The 19775-nt window shown below is 41.0% G+C and overlaps 1 protein-coding gene across 1 annotated transcript in view; it reads right to left on the minus strand.

Moving 5' to 3' along the window:
- si:dkey-262k9.2 (uncharacterized) overlaps positions 1–19775 on the minus strand; it is a 46324-nt gene that overhangs the window by 17707 nt on the left and 8842 nt on the right. Inside the window, exon 2 of the mRNA XM_060897689.1 lies at positions 4136–4187. Within this exon, the coding sequence (XP_060753672.1) occupies positions 4136–4181 (46 nt within the window). The 5' untranslated portion in view covers positions 4182–4187. The remainder of the gene's footprint in view (positions 1–4135; positions 4188–19775) is intronic.

Below are 19775 nucleotides of genomic sequence, written 5' to 3' on the forward strand. Positions count from 1 at the left end.
AACAATATAGCACTTTAAGCTAAACATTAACATATCTCTTCTTAATCTGGAACACAAAACTGAAGCAAGTTTTATGGTTTATCCGTTCTACTAAGCTCCCCATTTTCATATAAGTAGCCTTACAGCCAGGAGGTTTGTTTGAAACTGAAGCTGTCAGAAAGCTCCAGAAATTCCGACTCCCACCAGAAGGTGGTAATTACAGTAACTCACAAAGGATGTGAATACAGCATTTCCCCCACTACCCTGGTTCCGCTATGCTATTAACTATGATGTACTGTTATTACAGAAAGGAAAGAAGACACATTGGGGAAATGAGACCCTGTATGTTGAACAGACTGACTCTGAGAATGAAAAAGAGGCTTTTGCCAACACCAATGAGCAACTGTACACAGTGGTGCTTGAAAGTTTGTGAACCGTTTAGAATTTTCTATATTTCTGCATAAATATGACCTAAAACATCATCAGATTTTCACACAAGTCCTAAAAGTAGATAAAGAGAACCCAGTTAAACAAATGAGACAAAAATATTATACGTGGTCTTTTGTTTATTGAGGAAAATGATCCAATATTACAGATCTGTGAGTGGCAAAAGTATGTGAACCTTTGCTTTCAGTATCTGGTGTGACCCCCTTGTGCAGCAATAACTGCAACTAAACATTTCCGGCAAGTGTTGATCAGTCCTGCACACCGGCTTGGAGGAATTTTAGCCCATTCCTCCATACAGAACAGCTTCAACTCTGGGATGTTGGTGGGTTTCCTCACATGAACTGCTCGCTTCAGGTCCTTCCACAACATTTCGATTGGATTAAGCTCAGGACTTTGACTTGGCCATTCCAAAACATTAACTTTATTCTTCTTTAACCATTCTTTGGTAGAACGACTTGTGTGCTTAGGGTCGTTGTCTTGCTGCATGACCCACCTTCTCTTGAGATTCAGTTCATGGACAGATGTCCTGACATTTTCCTTTAGAATTTGCTGGTATAATTCAGAATTCATTGTTCCATCAATGATGGCAAGCCGTCCTGGCCCAGATGCAGCAAAACAGGCCCAATCCATGATACTACCACCACCATGTTTCACAGATGGGATAAGGTTCTTATGCTGGAATGCAGTTTTCCTTTCTCCAACCATAACGCTTCTCATTTAAACCAAAAAGTTCTATTTTGGTCTCATCCATCCACAAAACATTTTTCCAATCACCTTCTGGCTTGTCCACGTGATCTTTAGCAAACTGCAGACGAGCAGCAATGTTCTTTTTGGAGAGCAGTGGCTTTCTCCTTGCAACCCTGCCATGCACACCATTGTTGTTCAGTGTTCTCCTGATGGTGGACTCATGAACATTAACATTAGCCAATGTGAGAGAGGCCTTCAGTTGCTTAGAAGTTACCCTGGGGTCCTTTGTGACCTCACCGACTATTACACGCCTTGCTCTTGGAGTGATCTATGTTGGTCGACCACTCCTGGGGAGGGTAACAATGGTCTTGAATTTCCTCCATTTGTACACAATCTGTCTGACTGTGGATTGGTGGAGTCCAAACTCTTTAGAGATGGTTTTGTAACCTTTTCCAGCCTGATGAGCATCAACAACGCTTTTTCTGAGGTCCTCAGAAATCTCCTTTGTTCGTGCCATGATACACTTCCACAAACATGTGTTGTGAAGATCAGACTTTGATAGATCCCTGTTCTTTAAATAAAACAGGGTGCTCACTCACACCTGATTGTCATCCCATTGATTTAAAACACCTGACTCTAATTTCACCTTCAATTTAACTGCTAATCCTAGAGGTTCACATACTTTTGCCACTCACAGATCTGTAATATTGGATCATTTTCCTCAATAAATAAATGACCAAGTATAATATTTTTGTCTCATTTGTTTAACTGGGTTCTCTTTATCTACTTTTAGGACTTGTGTGAAAATCTGATGATGTTTTAGGTCATATTTATGCAGAAATATAGAAAATTCTAAAGGGTTCACAAACTTTCAAGCACCACTGTATGTCTCAGAACAGGAGGTTTAGTTATTATCTGTTATTTATTGACATTGCTAGCTACCACTGTATAAATGTGGTATAGTCCAGTGTTTCTCAACCAGTGGGCACCATCTAGTGGGCCGCAATTTTTTTTTTCAAGTTAAAGCTCATTTTTACTCATAGTAGGGTACAGTTACTGGGTTTTATCTGACGTCACATCCGCCTCATTTAGTGAAGGCCACACTACAGCTTGCAATGCTTTGCGATGGGTTATCAGTGAAAATGAGGCATTTTGGCGGCAATGCATGGTGACATACATGTGAGCTGAAAGTTGTGGTCACACTTGACTGTCACGCCTTTGCGCATTTGAGTCTGGCGCAGCTCGACAGAGCATGTTGTGCACGTGCATGGGACCCAGTCGTTATGGGAAACACCTGATACTGATTTGAGGGCAATCAGCACATGCAGATAGAGACACTGTTTTCACAGAGACTTTGCGAAGTATCATCATCATCACTGTCACCTTTGTTTCTAGTCATGTTTATAACACTATTTAAATACTCTGCTTTATGATTCTGCTTTCTGTTTTGCTTTCGTTTTTGTAAATAATAAGCACTCTTCCTGCACTTCGATCCGTCTACTGCCATCTATCTTGTAGTGTCCTGATCCCCAGATCTTTAACCCAGCCACATATAAAAAGTAGTATGCCTCCATGTTCTTCCAAGTTTTCATCTGTGTGTCTGTGTAGAATGATGTCTGCAGCACTAGGTAGTTTGAGATGTTGGGGAACTCAACGGATTGATAATTTTCCAACACATAGAAAAAATCCTTCTTTGTTAGCGTGTAAAGATCTATCCCATTGAGTGGTTTCTATATCCGCTTATTTTGAGTGAACTTCTTGGTTTTAATAACTTGCTTGTTTGCTGGACACAAACATGGCAGTAACTTCTTGTGTTAATGGACCAGACTCCACTTTTGGATCATTAATCCCTTTTGACTGAGAATGCCCTGCATGCATGGTTTTATGTTCACTTCTGGCACATCCATACAGTTTTAAATACAATAGCTACAATTAAAAACAGTTTAGTTTTATTGCACTTATTTGGTTTCTGGGCTCCCATCAGTAACAGGGAGTGATGCTGCATCTCATTAATACACTTTAAAGTAGATTATTAGATTCTAATAGAATAGATGAGCCAAAATAATTGGGGATCTTTTTAATGGGCTTTGACTCATTACAAGCATGAATAGGTGGACCTTAAAGGAGAAAAGGTTGAGAACCTCTATGTACTAGCTAGCTTACTGGTAGTAAACTAATTTGCAGGATTTCACTATAAGGGTCTCTATTTGTATTGTCATACTGTCAGATTTAACCAAACATGTAAAGAAATACCATGTCAATAATTAGTGACCTACATAAACTTGTGTAGTTCTGTTCTTGTTACATAGCGTATTAATATATTTATATTTTAAATTGTGACTTGGTAATGGATTTGCATATTAGACAGTGATTGCAAAACTCTACACCTGTATCAAACCAGCGAACCTTTGAGCTGTGAGTCAGCAATTCTACCACCGCCATACGAGGAATATTTTATTTAAAAAAGACATTAAAATAAATGTGAATTCAGCACAGTGTTAACAAAACATGGCCCAGTTGCCATTCTTTTGTCTTCCAGTATATTTTCAGAAAAAAGTGTATATAATTTACCTTTTAAGATGCATAAGGTTTACTCTAATTAATTACAGTCCATCTTAATTCATTTTTAAAGGTCCACTATATCCACATAATACCCTTTAAACCTCCAGGATCAGCCTCATCAGCAGGTCCAGGTTGCATACCTTTCAAATCCTTTGTACTGTAGTTACTAAATAAATCATAGAATGTTTTGAATAATGTGCTTTAAGATTAATAATTGGATAACATGCTTGGACATTAAAAGGTTAAAATTACAGGAGCATATGTTTTTGAGTGAAGAGGGGTCAAGACCTGCCAGACGTCTAATACTAGGGACTTGAGCAAACTGTCTCATAGGAGCTATGTTAAGTCCAATTGGATTAAAAAAAAAATTACAGAAATATAATATAATGTAATTCCTCTGTAGTTGTACAATAAATTATTAGTGCATCACAATATTTTAGTAGAATCAGAATGAATTTACCTTTGACCATGAGAAGCAAAGTCAGAAGAAGTAACCGCAACATCATGCTAATCTGCAGGGAAAAATACAAATTTCAGGAATCAGCATAAATCTTGACATAACAACCTGGAACATGTCACAATGACATGAAATCCTTCTTTTTTTCTTTCTTTTTTTCATGATTTCAGATTCATAAGTAAATAGCAGCTTTGGCTTTGTAAACATGCTTTGCTCTGTATGAGGTCACTTCATTTTCCAGCCAGTAAGGCCTTTTGGAAACAGACTCCATGGGAAATTTAAAAGATGTGACACTCTCTGGCACGGTGCATGCTGGCTCTTGTAACAAGCCGACCTATGATTCTTGCAACCCTCAGCAAGAACTGGGGATGTGTGTGAATGTGCACGTTGTCTTTTTTAAAAATCAGGCATGTACTGTAGATGTATATGGGGGTGATGTGCCAACAGGAAGATGTGGTGATAAAGCAGCATGAGCGCAGAGTATTTTGAGTCCTGTACTATTTATATCAGGGTGCTAACATGACTTAAAAAAAAAAAAAAAACATTCATCACCTGCAGGCATGCTAAGCTGCAGATAAACACTAGCTGATCTGATTTGCATATGCGATAACGTTAGTGATACTGAACCGTAACAGTCCACTGTTTTGTGTTCAATATATTTTGACTACAAGAAATAGGTTAATTATTACATGCTGTTTAACAGGAAACTCATATATGGAATCTTACCAAAACAAAACAGGGATTTTAGAGATCTTGATTTGTGATGCATATGGAACCAAATGATTCAGTTGGTGATTCATTAACGAGAACTTGATGACTCAAAATGGATCTGTTGTAAAGACAAACAGCCCGTTTTTCAAAAGACGTTGATGAGCTTATGCTCATGACAGTTGTACTTAACTGAATAACACCCCCCAACACACACATACACACACAAACAACACCCACACACATGCACACGTCTTACAGTTCTACTTCCTTGTGCCACCTGTTCCTCCTATAATACCTCAGATACTCCTTTTCCACCAAGGCAGTTCCAGGGCCAGTTTGGAACCAGTGTCTAATCTCAAACCAGTTCTTCATGTTTCAACAGCCAAAGAGCTGACTCTTGACCAGGAAAATTGGCTCCAGAGTAGCACCAATTAGTGGCTAGCAGCTGGCAAAGCGGAGGCATATACAGTGACATAATGACATGGCTCTATAGTGGCTCTCTAGCCTGTAGGAAAGCAAACCGGTTCTTAGATGGTTTGCAAGTTGAACCAGCTCGTTCACGTAACCAGCTGGTTCACATAAGTAGAAAGGGGGTAACAGATGTGTATGAGACTCACAGCTGCTTGGACTGAGCTTCCATTTTCTGGGACGATTACAATTGGCTTCTCTCTCTCTCTCCTGAAACAGATGGCTGGGAATTACCTCTTCCTAAATTGTATCATGAAAATGCTCAAAAATACGACAAAGGTACACCACAGCATCAGATGGCTGCTGATTTTAGAATAGTGCTTCCTTCCCCCTGACGGAGAGCTCACTCATACACACAAATGTTAACTACTTCCTTCACTCTAGCTATTGTTCTTGATGCCCATTGTATCAAACTCCATTTCCTGACACTAACAGTTAACAGTGGCTTTCTGTGTCAATTGGCACAAGTTAAGTAGCACAACACAACACAACAGTATGTAAGGAAATGATAACAGAGACATGCTGCACCTGGACCACATACTCTGTTATCGCTGATATTACTTTATTAGTCAGATATACTGGAGTGAACTCAGTGCTGGGAAATGCTGTGTGTGTGTGTGTGTGTGTGTGTGCTAATGATAACTCGTAATCGCACTACCCAGAAAACAAAGAAAGGGTTCCTCTCAAGGTTTCTTTCTTGCCACTGTCTCCTCTGGTTTGCTTAGTTTGGTAGCGACCTAAATCTAAATCCTCATCCAGATTTCTGTAAAGCTGCTTTGTGACAATATCCATTGTTAAAAACACTCTATTTCTAAATAGGGCGCTTTTTGGTGCAATGCGGCAGACCAACAGGGTCAATGGCACACCACCAGATGGCATGCAGAAGAGCCACTCAAATGGCCAATGGATGGCATCACTCAGCAAGTCAGTTGTCATTGTGGGGCAACTTCCATACTCATCAGGTCTGTGGCACTTTTGTGCACCACTTGGCATCAGGTCTGGAGGTCCAGAGAGACAACATGATGGGGGCACGACATCATTTGTCTTCCCTTACTGTGCAAGGTGCTTCATCAGGAGAGGAGAATAGTATACGAGAGCTCACGAGACCAGATGTTCCATTGCAGCTCGACCGGGCCGTTTATGCTGTCGCTGTGGACGGCTTTGTCATTCTGGTGCAGGCCTCGCAGCCCATCTGGGTTTCTGCACATCCTAATGAAGGAGTCATCATCGCTAGCAATGGACAGCTGGCCACGACAATGATAAATAAAAATGAATTGAAAAATTGGGAATTTGTGTCTCTATGTCTGTCTGTACAATAGAGTGCTGATCCCACAACAAGTAACTGGTTGTACGGTAGCATAACAAAATAACACTGACATATTTAAGTAATTAGATTAATTCATTCCTCATCACTAAATGCTTTATTTGGGTTAGGGTGTCTGTGGGTTCAGAGGCTAGTCCAGAGAACTGTAGGTATAAGGCTGGCCTACACCCGAGATGGGATGTTAGTCCCATACACTCACCATACACTCACACATTTCAATTAACCTACATCGACAGTAACACAAGGTCAGAATCAAATGGGGGATGTTGGTTCAGTGGTAATGCTATCCCACTGTACAAAGCATATATTTTTCTAAAACAAACAAACAAACAAATGAACATGTCTGGAATCCCATCCAGGGGTGCATTCTTGCCAGGTTTTTTGGGATATTTACCATTATCCAACACAACCCTGACCAGGATATAGTGTTTATCAAAGATTAATGAATGAACAATCTATCTATCTATCTATCTATCTATCTATCTATCTATCTATCTATCTATCTATCTATCTATAATAAAGAATCTGGAATTTCAAATGAAATATGTGGAGATTAATAATTTCATATTGTCATTTTTTGTAAACTCAGAATGAAAAAAGAAATAGGTGAAAGATTGTGTTTGTTTTAAAGAAGAATTATGCAAACATACACTACCGTTCAAAAGTTTGGGGTTACTTTGAAATTTCCTTATTTTTGAAAGAAAAGCACTGTTCTTTTCAATGAAGATCACTTTAAACTAATCAGAAATACACTCTATACATTGCTAATGTGGTAAATGACTATTCTAGCTGCAAATGTCTGGTTTTTGGTGCAATATCTCCATAGGTGTATAGAGGCCCATTTCCAGCAACTATCACTCCAGTGTTCTAATGGTACAATGTGTTTGCTCATTGCCTCAGAAGGCTAATGGATGATTAGAAAACCCTTGTACAATCATGTTAGCACAGCTGAAAACAGTTTAGCTCTTTAGAGAAGCTATAAAACTGACCTTCTTTTGAGCAGATTGAGTTTCTGGAGCATCACATTTGTGGGGTTGATTAAATGCTCAAAATGGCCAGAAAAATGTCTTGACTATATTTTCTATTCATTTTACAACTTATGGTGGTAAATAAAAGTGTGACTTTTCATGGAAAACACAAAATTGTCTGGGTGACCCCAAACTTTTGAACGGTAGTGTATATATTTCTCATGTTTTCTGACCCATTATACAAATGATGAAAGATGAAATTCTAAATGAATTAACTGATTGATCAATCAAGGGCGGCACGGTGGTGTAGTGGTTAGCGCTGTCGCCTCACAGCAAGAAGGTCCGGGTTCGAGCCCCGTGGCCGGTGAGGGCCTTTCTGTGCGGAATTTACATGTTCTCCCCATGTCTGTGTGGGTTTCCTCCGGGTGCTCTGGTTTCCCCCACAGTCCAAAGACCTGGAGGTTAGGTTAACTGGTGACTCTAAATTGACCGTAGGTGTGAATGTGAGTGTAAATGGTTGTCTGTGTCCATGTGTCAGCCCTGTGATGACCTGGTGACTTGTCCAGGGTGTACCCTGCCTTTCACCCATAGTCAGCTGGGATAGGCTCCAGCTTGCCTGCGACCCTGTAGAACAGGATAAAGTGGCTAGAGATAATGAGATGAGATGAGATGAGATGAGATTGATCAATCAGTCCATTATCCATAGCCATTTATCCTATGCAGGGTCGCGGGCAAGCTGGAGCCTATCCCAGCTGACTATGGGCGAGAGGCGGGGTACACCCTGAACAAGTCACCAGATTATCGCAGGGCTGACACATGGAGACACGCAACCATTCACACCTACAGTCAATTTAGAGCCACCAATTAGCCTAACCTGCATGTCTTTGGGGGAAACCGGAACACTCAGAGGAAACCCATGCAGACACGGGAAGAACATGCAAACTCCACACAGAAAGGCCCCCGTCAGCCACTGGGCTCAAACCCAGAACCTTCTTACCGTGAGGTGACAGTGCTAACCACTACACCACCGTGCCGCCCTTGAGCAATAAACTAATAATCAAATGTGAAAATAAAGTGAATATAATCAGCATGTTTCTTATTTGTTTGTTATATCATAACATGCAGTTTTATTCTGTTATTGTCTTATTTTTGACATGCTTATCTGAGTAACCAGCTTCAGCAGAGGCAGAATGTCTATAATGTCTTGACAGAAAATTTTTTCTACGATTACACCAGAAAAAAAAAGAAAAAAGAAAAACAGCTTCCTTCTATGTTGTGTGTTGGGAGAAACAAGGTGTCAGGCAGCAAGCACTTACTTGTGGTCTAACTGAGAATTTCCATGTTTACTTCAGGTCATCACAGTGAATGAAAGTCGCTCATTTACTGCACTAATCAGACAATGCAGTGCTCACTTCAGCAAAAATACAACTCCTGATCATGGACTGCTGGGGCAAATTTTCCACTAGCAATAACCTCAGCAGGCCAAATAAAATCCCCATGCATCCAATTTAGTGTGCTGGGCTGCTCCGGGTCAAATAATAAGCTGAACCAATTTGGGTATATTTATCAGCACAACCCAATGCCTGCGATTACAGCATCTCCTGAAGCCAGAACTTGTGTATAAATTGGCTAATATTATCGTGTAGATGTGAAATCTAATTGAATTAGCCTTATTCTTTGGTCTTCACACTTGTTTGGCTTCAGTCCTAATATCCCCGTATTATTACCAAGTGTAGCTTTGTAGAACAGAGCTGAATGTCCCTTAAAGCTTGATAGTGAGTAACTAAAAACTATAAAACATCAGCATGGTTCAGCAAAGAAGAACTGTTGAAAGTGTGATGCCGTTCTATCACACCACCACCATCATCATCATCATATTCCCCTAGTGGAGTATCGTACTCCTCAGGGTGCTTCTGTCAGGACTCAACCCAACAGTTGCTGGAAGTCTGTTTTATCCATCATTATTCTTCTAATTTGTTGTGTGTCTAATCCCAGAAGAGTCTCAAACTTTGTCCATCTAGAAGATCGCGTGTCAAATAGAAGTTGTTTTTGGAGTTCATTATTGTCCATACGGCAAATGTGTGCCAGGTACTTTAGTTGTTGTTCAAAATAGAATAGCTTTATGGGCTGGGTTTTAGTTTTTCTTGCAAGTCCACATCAGACAGTTTAAAGCTCCAATCCAATTCCCCATCGAGACCATCATATTCTGGATTGTTACATTTAGGGGACCTTTTCCTTTTGTAGCCTCCCTTTATCATCTGGCATGAGAAGCCATGCCAGACTACTTCGATCTTTTGGATTTCATTGGCAGATTGCTGCCACATCTGTACACTATATAAAAGACAGGATCAGACACAGGTCAGAAGAAATTTCACCCTTGTTGGTAAATAAATGTGGTGGTCCGTGAGTACATGTTTTAATTTGTTCCATTTCTGGAATGCAGATCCAATCCTCATGTCAAGAAGGTGTGTTTCTTCTTCTTTGGAGTTAGTAATAGTGTAACCAAGGTTTTTAAAGCTTCTCGTATTCTTGATCTTATTACACAGTGAAATTTCTTCTCTGCATTTAACCCATCTGAAGCAGTGAACACACATATGCAAGCAATGAGCACACACACATAACCAAAGCAGTGGGCAGCTATGTTACAGCACCCAGGGAGCAGTTGGGGGTTAGGTGCCTTGCTCAAGGGCACTTCAGCCCAACCTTCAGGCCATGGCTGCCCCATGTTAACCTAGTAACCTGCATGTCTTTGGAGGAAACCAAAGCACCCAGAGGGATCCCACACATACCGTACGTGGGGAGAACATGCAAACTCCACACATAAAGCCCCCCCTCCATCAGCTGCTGGGCTCAAACCCAGAACCTTCTTACTGTGAGGCGACAGTGCTAATCACTACACCACGTAAACTAATGATACACACTGGTTGGAAAAATATAAGTACAAATAGTGTTCTTTATCTTTATCTGTGCAGTGCTCCAAATATCCATATCTGTATTTGTATTCATATTTAAACCCAAAGTGAGTATGGTTTAATTTAAACAACCACAACCTTGACCACACAGTTACTACAGATGAATGAATGAGCACTGTAAATAAATCACTCAGCTCCTGGTGTTTGTCTGTTCTATGAGCTTCATATCTGACTGCTCGCTAAAGACTGCATGAAGGTAAAAACCTCCCAAATCGTGGGACTTTTTTGTTGTTGTGTCCCACAGGATCCCAGTCCCAATGCACACTTCAAGTTTAAATCAAATGCCCTGTGAACCTTTCTGCCAATCTTTCTTTAACATTCAATAAACACCTCCTATTCATATTTTTATTTGTTTAGAACACAACATCTGTTTATTTCATGTTTGGGAAGTTTAGCAGCCAAAATTACAGTGCATCATTATTTCCATGTGTTTCTGACTGGGTTGAGCTGCTACACTGCTGCTTGTGCATGCAGATACACACATAAGTGCACACACACACATACACAGGTTTATTCACATATACAAATAAGTCTTAGGGTCATGATGTAGTTGGAAATGATAAGAATCTGTGGTGGTATTTTTAAAATGCAGGCACAAAGGCTTGCTAAACTACTGTAGATATTTGTTATGCAACACTGCTATTCAAAAGATTCAATGATACAAAGCCACATTAAAATGAAGAAAAATAAAATGGATACAGAATGGACAAAGGGAGCACAGTGAGAGAGCGGATAAGCTTTGGGTATGTTTATTCATTCAATGTGTACTGATGCAGAGTAGAAGGAAATGAGTCCTGCCTGTCTGTGACCCATGTATTAGTCAGTTGTGACTGTCCACGGCCCATGCAAAAATAGGCATGCATCCAAAAATGATAGCGCATTTACATTACATGCTGCCCTCACATTGAACTCTTGCATTCAACCCCATTCAGAATGTGTGATGTTCAATGAGATTGTTTATTACTAGGGACTATAAGTACAGGTTTCGGGTTTTTGACTATTTATTTATTTATTTTTGCTATTGCTAGTAATGGTGGTCAGTCAGTGAACCAGCAAAACTCTTTAAACCCTGGGCTATGTGGCCACAATTTTATAACCATTTCCAGTAATGACTGAATGAATTCCACAGTAATGAATGGAAAGACTTAAAAAAGTTCTACTAGCTATCATTAACCTGGCCAAATTAATCTGAAACCATTATGGCTGAGCCTTACAGCATAGGCATAAAGCTATTACACACTGGAACACACTCACTGAAAAACAGAAAGGCAACACTATTCATGATTATTATTATTTTTTTTAATCGAGTGTTTCAAGTCTGTAATCATCCTGTGTCTTTTCAAATTGCAAGTGTGGTAAACAGAAAAGCTGCACTCAGGGCTGGACTGGGACAAAAAAACGGGCCGGGCATTTTTGACTTAAGCAGGCCAATATTAAGACTTCGACAGGCTCATAATTACCGGAGTACAAACGACTAGTAACCTGTCCCCCCCCCTCCCCCGGAGGAGGTTTGGCCAGGTATTGCAATGACCCCGTCTGTTAGTCTGTCTGTCTGTCTGTCTGTCCCCCTGCAGTGTGTGTATGTGCTGTCTTTACGGGGAGCCAAACACACCGGTTGGGGCCAGGTTGCTATCTCTCATTGCACTTGTTTAAGTATGTTTTCCGTGAAGCAATGTACATTTTTTTTTACGGTTGTTACATCCTGGCCAAGGGGAAATGGTGCAACATTTAAAGCAAGAATTACCGGCCCCCAAAAAACACCAACAAATGCACAGTAACTATGCAGTCAATGATTTATTTAAAATGCTTCTTGCACACAATGGGGCATGGTTGGAAGAGAGCCCCCAGAAGCTGGGAGGAACTGACCTTATCTGCAGTCTTCAGTCCAATCTGCTACTTGGACACACCTACACACTGCAGATAGGCCTACTGCAGTACAACGCAGGGTGTTTTTCATAAGGGTACACATTTATTTTTTAATACGCCCTAATCATAAGATACTCATACTTGTGTACATGACACCAACCAAGGTTACCAAAAAGAAAGGACTGGAGTTGGTTTCGGGCATGCTTGTACAGTAAAAACATGGTCCTCGCGACCTCGCCTGTTCTGGAACTCGCATGGTGGAGCAGAAACGAAAGCAAAGCACTATTTAATGCAACTGCTACGGCATGTAAAAATAACAGTTGCTCATGATTCTCGTGTGATATAGAGCTAACGTTGCTTACTTCCATCACCTTAAAGTCCCTATTATCCTAAGCTAGTCCTAACATTACTGCTTCCTTACCGGCTGCTGCTGTGCTACACTTCCCTCATTCTGTCCCTCGGCATCGGGTTCCCTTTCAAAAACCTCAAACTGAGACGATGTGGAGGCTACAGCAGTCCCTCCAGTGAACAGGTCTGTTATTTTTGAGCATTTTGCTGCGTCTGCTTTGAGCTGTTTAATTTTTTTCTCTCGCAGCCTCGCCACGCCGCCTTTGCGTTTTGGTTTCTCCATCCTTCCACAGGTAATCTATGAACCGGGCAAAATCTCGGTGGAGCTGATTCGGTGCATGGGAGGGGTGGGGGCACCAGAGCGCCGCTGATTGGTTCAGTCCACTGAAAATAGACCAATAGGGCGCCGCGACTCTATATTATGCGCCGGACCACCGGTTTCAAAGTAAAATTCATCTCATCTCATCTCATTATCTCTAGCCGCTTTATCCTTCTACAGGGTCGCAGGCAAGCTGGAGCCTATCCCAGCCGACTACGGGCGAAAGGCAGGGTACACCCTGGACAAGTCGCCAGGTCATCACAGGGCTGACACATAGACACAGACAACCATTCACACTCCCATTCACACCTACGGTCAATTTAGAGTCACCAGTTAACCTAACCTGCATGTCTTTGGACTGTGGGGGAAACCGGAGCACCCGGAGGAAACTCACGCGGACATGGGGAGAACATGCAAACTCCACACAGAAAGGCCCTCGCCGGCCACGGGGCTTGAACCCGGACCTTCTTGCTGTGAGGCGACAGCGCTAACCACTACACCACCGTGCCACCCCCAAAGTAAAATTATTATTATTATTATTATTATTATTATTATTTAATTAATATCTTGGACCGCCAGGCCACTTGGACCGTTAGGCCACTGGGATTTTGCCCGGTACGCCAGACGGCTTGTCCAGCCCTGGCTGCATTTAGGGGTCGATTAGCCAAGTCTTTTGTTCAAACCCCACAAAATGTATGATTGTGTCAATATTTACTTCTAGTTTCTCCTGCAGTGGCATTTTGAAAAATCAGTGCTTGAGAAAGTTATTTGACTTGTTCATGCTTTTACACCAGGTATTATATTTGTCTTTCCTCATGATGTGGTATGGAAGTGTCATTGAAGCAGGATTAAATAAATCAGCTCTAATCTGAAAAAAAGGAGGTCCTAGAATCTGACCATCAAGTGTGATCACTTGATATGATTACTGATGATAGTGTGACGATACTGTCCGGGATACAAAGTAATCAGTCTCAGGATGTTTTGGCATTAAATTGATGGTTGTGCTATTATTCCTGGTCTAAAAAAAAAAAGGTATTTACTACCAATGAGAAAATCATATGTGAGGTTGGAAAATTAATTAGTGCAATCAACTGGGATTTTTACTGTGTTCAATACTTTATTACACATAACTTCTTTATGGACTGGAATATTACAGTTTCTTTTTCTGTGTAGTTTTACTGCATTAATACCAATGTCTGCTCATTTCATGTGAATAGATGCACTGGAAGTATGTTTAATACAAAAATAATTGATTGTTTGTATGTATGTAGGTATGCATGTATGTATTCCCCACTCGCCCCTCCTTCAGGTGGTCTTTTTTCCCTCAAGCTCAGGTCTTCGACCAGAGACCTGGGAGTTTGAGGGTCCTGCACAGTATCTTAGCTGTTCCTAGGACTGTGCTTTTCTGGACAGAGATCTCAGATGTTGTTCCTGGGATCTGTTGGAGCCACTCTTCCAGTTTGGGGGTCACTACACCGAGGGCTCCTATCACCAAAGGGACCACTGTTGTCTTCATCTTCCACATATTTTCTAGCTCTTCTTTCAGTCCTTGATACTTCTCAACCTTCTCAAGTTCCTTTTTCCTGATGTTATTGTCACTTGATATTGCCATATCTATCACCACAGCCGTGTTCTCCCATTTGTCCACCACTACCATGTCTGGTTGGTTAACCATTACCAGTTTGTCCATCTGTATCTGGAAGTCCCACAGGATCTTAGCTTGGTCATTCTCAACCACCTTCGGAGGTGTGTCCCACTTTGACCTTGGGACTTCCAGTCCATACTCGGTGCAGATGTTTCTGTACACTATGCCAGCCACCTGGTCATGGCATTCCATGTACACTCTTCCTGTTAGTATCTTACACCCTGCTGTTATCTGCTGGATTGTCTCAGGGGCATCTTTGTACAGTCTGCACCTGGAGTCCTGCCTCGTGTGGTAGACTCTGGCCTCTATTGATCTTGTGCTTAGGGCCTGTTCCTGTGCAGCTATGATTAGTGCCCCGTGCCATCCTCCAGTCCAGCTTTATCCAGCCACTGGTAGGATTTTTCAATTTCAGCCACTTCTTCTATCTGCCAGTGGTACATTCCATGCAGTGGTTTGTCTTTCCATGATGGTTCCTCTTGTACTTCCTTCTCGGGTTTCTGCTGTCTGAGGTATTCACTAAGCATTTCATCATTCGGGGCCACCTCCCTGATGTATTTGTGGATCTTTGTTGTTTCATCCTGTATCGTGGCTCTAATGCTGACTAGTCCTTGGCCTCCTTAATTCCTCTTAGTGTACAGCCTCAGGATGCTCTACTTGGGGTGAAGCCCTCTGTGCATTATCAGGAATTTTCTTGTCCTCATGTCGGCGGCCTCTATCTCTTTCGGCCAGCTTATTATGCCAGCAGGGTATCTGATGACCGGTAGGGCATAAGTGTTGATGGCCCAGACCTTGCTCTTCCCTTTCAGCTGACTAGCATCACACAGTTGCTGCAGATTTGTCAGCTGCACATCCATAATATGAATCTCCTATTCCACCACATCCTAAAGGTGCTCTATTGGATTTAGATCTGGTGACTGTGAAGGTCATTTGAGTACAGTGAACCCATGGTCATGTTCAAGAAACCAGTTTGAGATGATTTGAGCTTTGTGACATGGCACGTTATCCTGTTGGAAGTGGCCCTGAGAAGATGGGTACATTGTGGTCATAAAGGGATGGACATGGTCAACAACAATACTCAGGTAGGCTGTGGAATTTAAATGATGCTCAGTTGGTACTAAGGGGCCCAACATGTGCCAAGAAAATATTCCCCACACCATTACACCACCATCATCAGCTTGAGCCATTGATACAAGGCAGGATGGATCCATGCATTCATGTTTATGCCAAATTCTGACCCTACCATCTGAACATAGTAGCAGAAATCGGGAGTTATCAGACCAGGAATGTTTTTTTTTTCAAATCTTCTATTGTCCAGTTTTGGTAATTTGCAAATTGTAGCCTCAGTTTCCTGTTCTTAGCTGACAGGGGTGGCACCCGGTGTGGTCTTCTGCTGCTGTAGCCCATCTGCTTCAAGGGTCAATGTATTGTGCATTCAGAGATGGTCTTCTGCATACCTTGGTTGTAACAAGTGGTTATTTGAGTTACTGTTGGCTTTGTATCATCTCAAACCAGTCTGGCCATTCTCCTCTGGCATCAACGAGGCATTTTTGCTCAGAGAACTGCCGCTCACTGGATATTTTCTCTTTTTTAGACCATTCTCTGTCAAACCTCGCGATGGTTGTGTGTGAAAATCCCAGTAGCTCAGCAGTTTCTGAAATACTCAGACCAGCTCATCTGGCACCAAAAACCATGCCACATCCAAAGTCATTTAAATCACCTTTCTTCCCCATTCTGATGCTCAGTTTGAATTTCAGTAGGTTATCTTGACCATGTACATGCTTAAATGCATTGAGTTGCTGCCATGTGATTGGCTGATTAGATATTTGTGTTAATGAGCAGTTGAACCTAATAAAGTGGTTAGTGTCTCTCTCTCTCTCACACACACACACACACACACACAAACTGCAAAACTGCACTGTCTGCCTCCCACTGAAAATGTGTGGCACATTATGAAATACAACAACGGCATCAGACACGCTGGAATGTTGAGCAACTGAAGTCGTATGTCAAAAAAGAATGGGAAAGAATTTCACGTTTAAGACTAACAATTAGTGTCCTCGTTTCCCAAACACTGACCCAGTGTTGTTCAAAGAAAAAGTCATGTAACACGGTGGTAAACATGTACCTGTCCCAACTTTTTTGGAACGTGTTGCAAGCATCAAATTCAGAATGAGTGTATATTTACAAAAAAACAAAACAAAACATTAATGTTTATCAGTTTGAACATTAAATATCTTGTCTTTGTATTGCATTTCATTAAATATAGAATGAAAAGGATTTGTCAATCATTGCATTCTGTTTTTCTTTACATTTTATACAGCATTTCAACTTTTTTTGGAATCAGGGTTGTAGACTTTCCCAGCACTCCAAACAATTCTCAAAAATCTGTCTTGCCTGCAAACAAAATTCTATAGATTGCCATTTTTTTTATGGATACAACAACCAGTCATCCTTCTGCAAGTAGTTTCTACTTCTCTCTACATCAGGGTATTGACTCATCTTTGAGATATGAGTCTTTTTTTCCCTCTAAATGTTATTTTTTTCTGGGTCATGTACCTTCAAGTCATTACTTGTTCAGACCAGCAGCAATCGTGTGCTGGACCTGAACTGACTCTGATGAAGAGCTGGCTTCATTGCGATAGAAATGTGTAGAATGGTTCCAGACTAATACAAGCTCCAGGAAACAACAGTGTTAGGTTATTGGTGTAAAAAGGCCATGTATACATCCCTAAATACAACATGTCTGAACTAGGTCTTGACAGAGAACAAAAATCTGCACAACAGTGCAAAGTGGAGCATACAACCAAAAGTGAAAAACAAGCTTAACACACAAAGCCTTTTACTCCTCTTATACCGCAGCAATTTCCAACAATTCCAATTTTTCTATTTCTTAAAGAATGGCACATCATACTTTTCATCTGTTTATGGTTACTTTTTAGGTAACAATATTTAGGCCTTTTTTTTCCTCAAATGGCAGTTAATGCAGTTGTAGAACATCTGTGAAAATGAAATGAGTTTCTTAACTTTCCTGTGGTGGAAAACTTACAAAGGCTGTTACAAAGTGCTGACACTGGAGACTCATTCGATAAATGATAAACTGTCTTATGTAAAGACTCATCAGATCAATAATTATGTATTTTCTTTGTTAAATAAGAGCAAATAAAAAAAAGTTTGAGTCTTAGATTATGTAGCCTCTCCACCACACCAGTCCCTATGTAAGTTGTTACTATACAATTGTTAAATTAAAACAAAGGCATTAATATAAACCTGCAATTTGCTTTGTTGACTACTGTGATAGCACTCGGAAGTGCCTCATAGGAGGACTTCTCAGTTGTGTTTCCCAGAGCACACCACGTATCCTCGCTTGAACTATGATTCCCATACACCACCTGGTTCAAGTTCACAGACAAAGCAAAAGAAAAGAAAGCACAACTTTATTCATCACACACTTGTGAAATTTCCTCTCTGCATTTAACCCATCTGAAGCAGTGAACACACACGTGAGCAATGAGCACACACACATTCCCAGAGCAGTGGGCAGCCATGCTAACAGCACCCAGGGAGCAGTTGGGAGTTAGATGCCTCGCTCAAGGGCACCTCAGCCTAAGGCCGTCCCATATTAACCTAATCACATGTCTTTGGACTGTGGGGGAAACTGGAGCACCCGGAGGAAACCCACACAGACATGGGGAGAACATGCAAACTCCACACAGAAAGGCCCTCGCCGGCCGCTGGGCTCAAACCCAGAACCTTCTTGCCGTGAGGCGCCCGTGCTAACCATTACACCACTGTGCCACCCACCATACATAATGTTTTCTAGTTTTTTTGAACCTGTGTTTCTGTTTGTATCTTGTCTCGCATTTGTTGTGGTTATTCTTGTTATTGTGATTATTCATGTTGCCTTGTCCAGTTCTTGAGTTCTATGAGCCTAGTTTTGGTTTTCATATTTTCTGTTTATTTGTGGGAATCTTGACTATTAAAACTCCACATTCGCATCTGTTTCTGCCCTTTATTCCTGACAGTATATTTATATAAATCAGTGTGATCATGGTAATGAAGCAAAACAAGAACCATTTACTTCAAAACTTAGCTTTATACATTCAGAATGTTCAGACTCTAAACTTACACTAACAGAATAACCACAGAACTGAACCACATCTCATATGACACATATCAGAGGGGATATGAAAATGTACAGATAAGTGAAATTTTCATATCACGTTGCCAAATTAAGGATTTCCTGCTGCCAAAAATACTGCTGACAGCAATGAACACACAAATGAGACATCAGATCAGACAGCATAGGTACTGTTCTAGAGAAGTAAGAGGAGGAAGAAGGTGCTGAACCTGTTGTTTTTGGTAGACGAGGAAGCCAACAACCACAGCAAGCTTGAAACAACAACAGGGCAATGAAGGAAGTGAACCTTTTGGCATGTCAAAGTAATCCAGAATACCAACTTGTGGTTTTCAGGGGTAGTGTGAACAAACGTGTGAACATATTAGCTAGTCATTAAGCTATTAATTAGTTGGGTTACACTAAAATCCTCGCTGTGGCCTTTCATAAGTGTGTGTGCAGAGTCTAACATAAAAAGGAGAAATTAATTACTGGAATATTTACACTGTTTTTGCAATGTATTGAAGCAGTCACACAGCAAATCCATATGACAGAGAGAGAGAGAGAGAGAGAGAGAGAGAGAGAGAGAGAGAGATTCTGGGGTTTTTTGGAAAAAAAACCCAGATACAAACAAAGATCAGTAGAAAATACAAATATGACTCAAATGTTTAAGCAGAAGCTACAGGTATGAGGTATCAGCAATGTACTGAAGTGTCCTGTGAAGAAGAGTAAGTTCCCAACAGCGTTTAGCATTCAAGCACACACTGCTGAAGTGAAGCATCAGAAACAGGAAATTCCCAAATGAAGCATGGGTTTCAGTTAAAAAAAATCATGATCATATCACTATACTGATGATTACTACAGCTAAAAAAACAGTAGAAGTATTACATTATAGCCATTTAGCAGAC

Source organism: Neoarius graeffei, chromosome 17, assembly GCF_027579695.1.
Source record: "Neoarius graeffei isolate fNeoGra1 chromosome 17, fNeoGra1.pri, whole genome shotgun sequence".
In the NCBI taxonomy this organism is placed as follows: domain Eukaryota; kingdom Metazoa; phylum Chordata; class Actinopteri; order Siluriformes; family Ariidae; genus Neoarius; species Neoarius graeffei.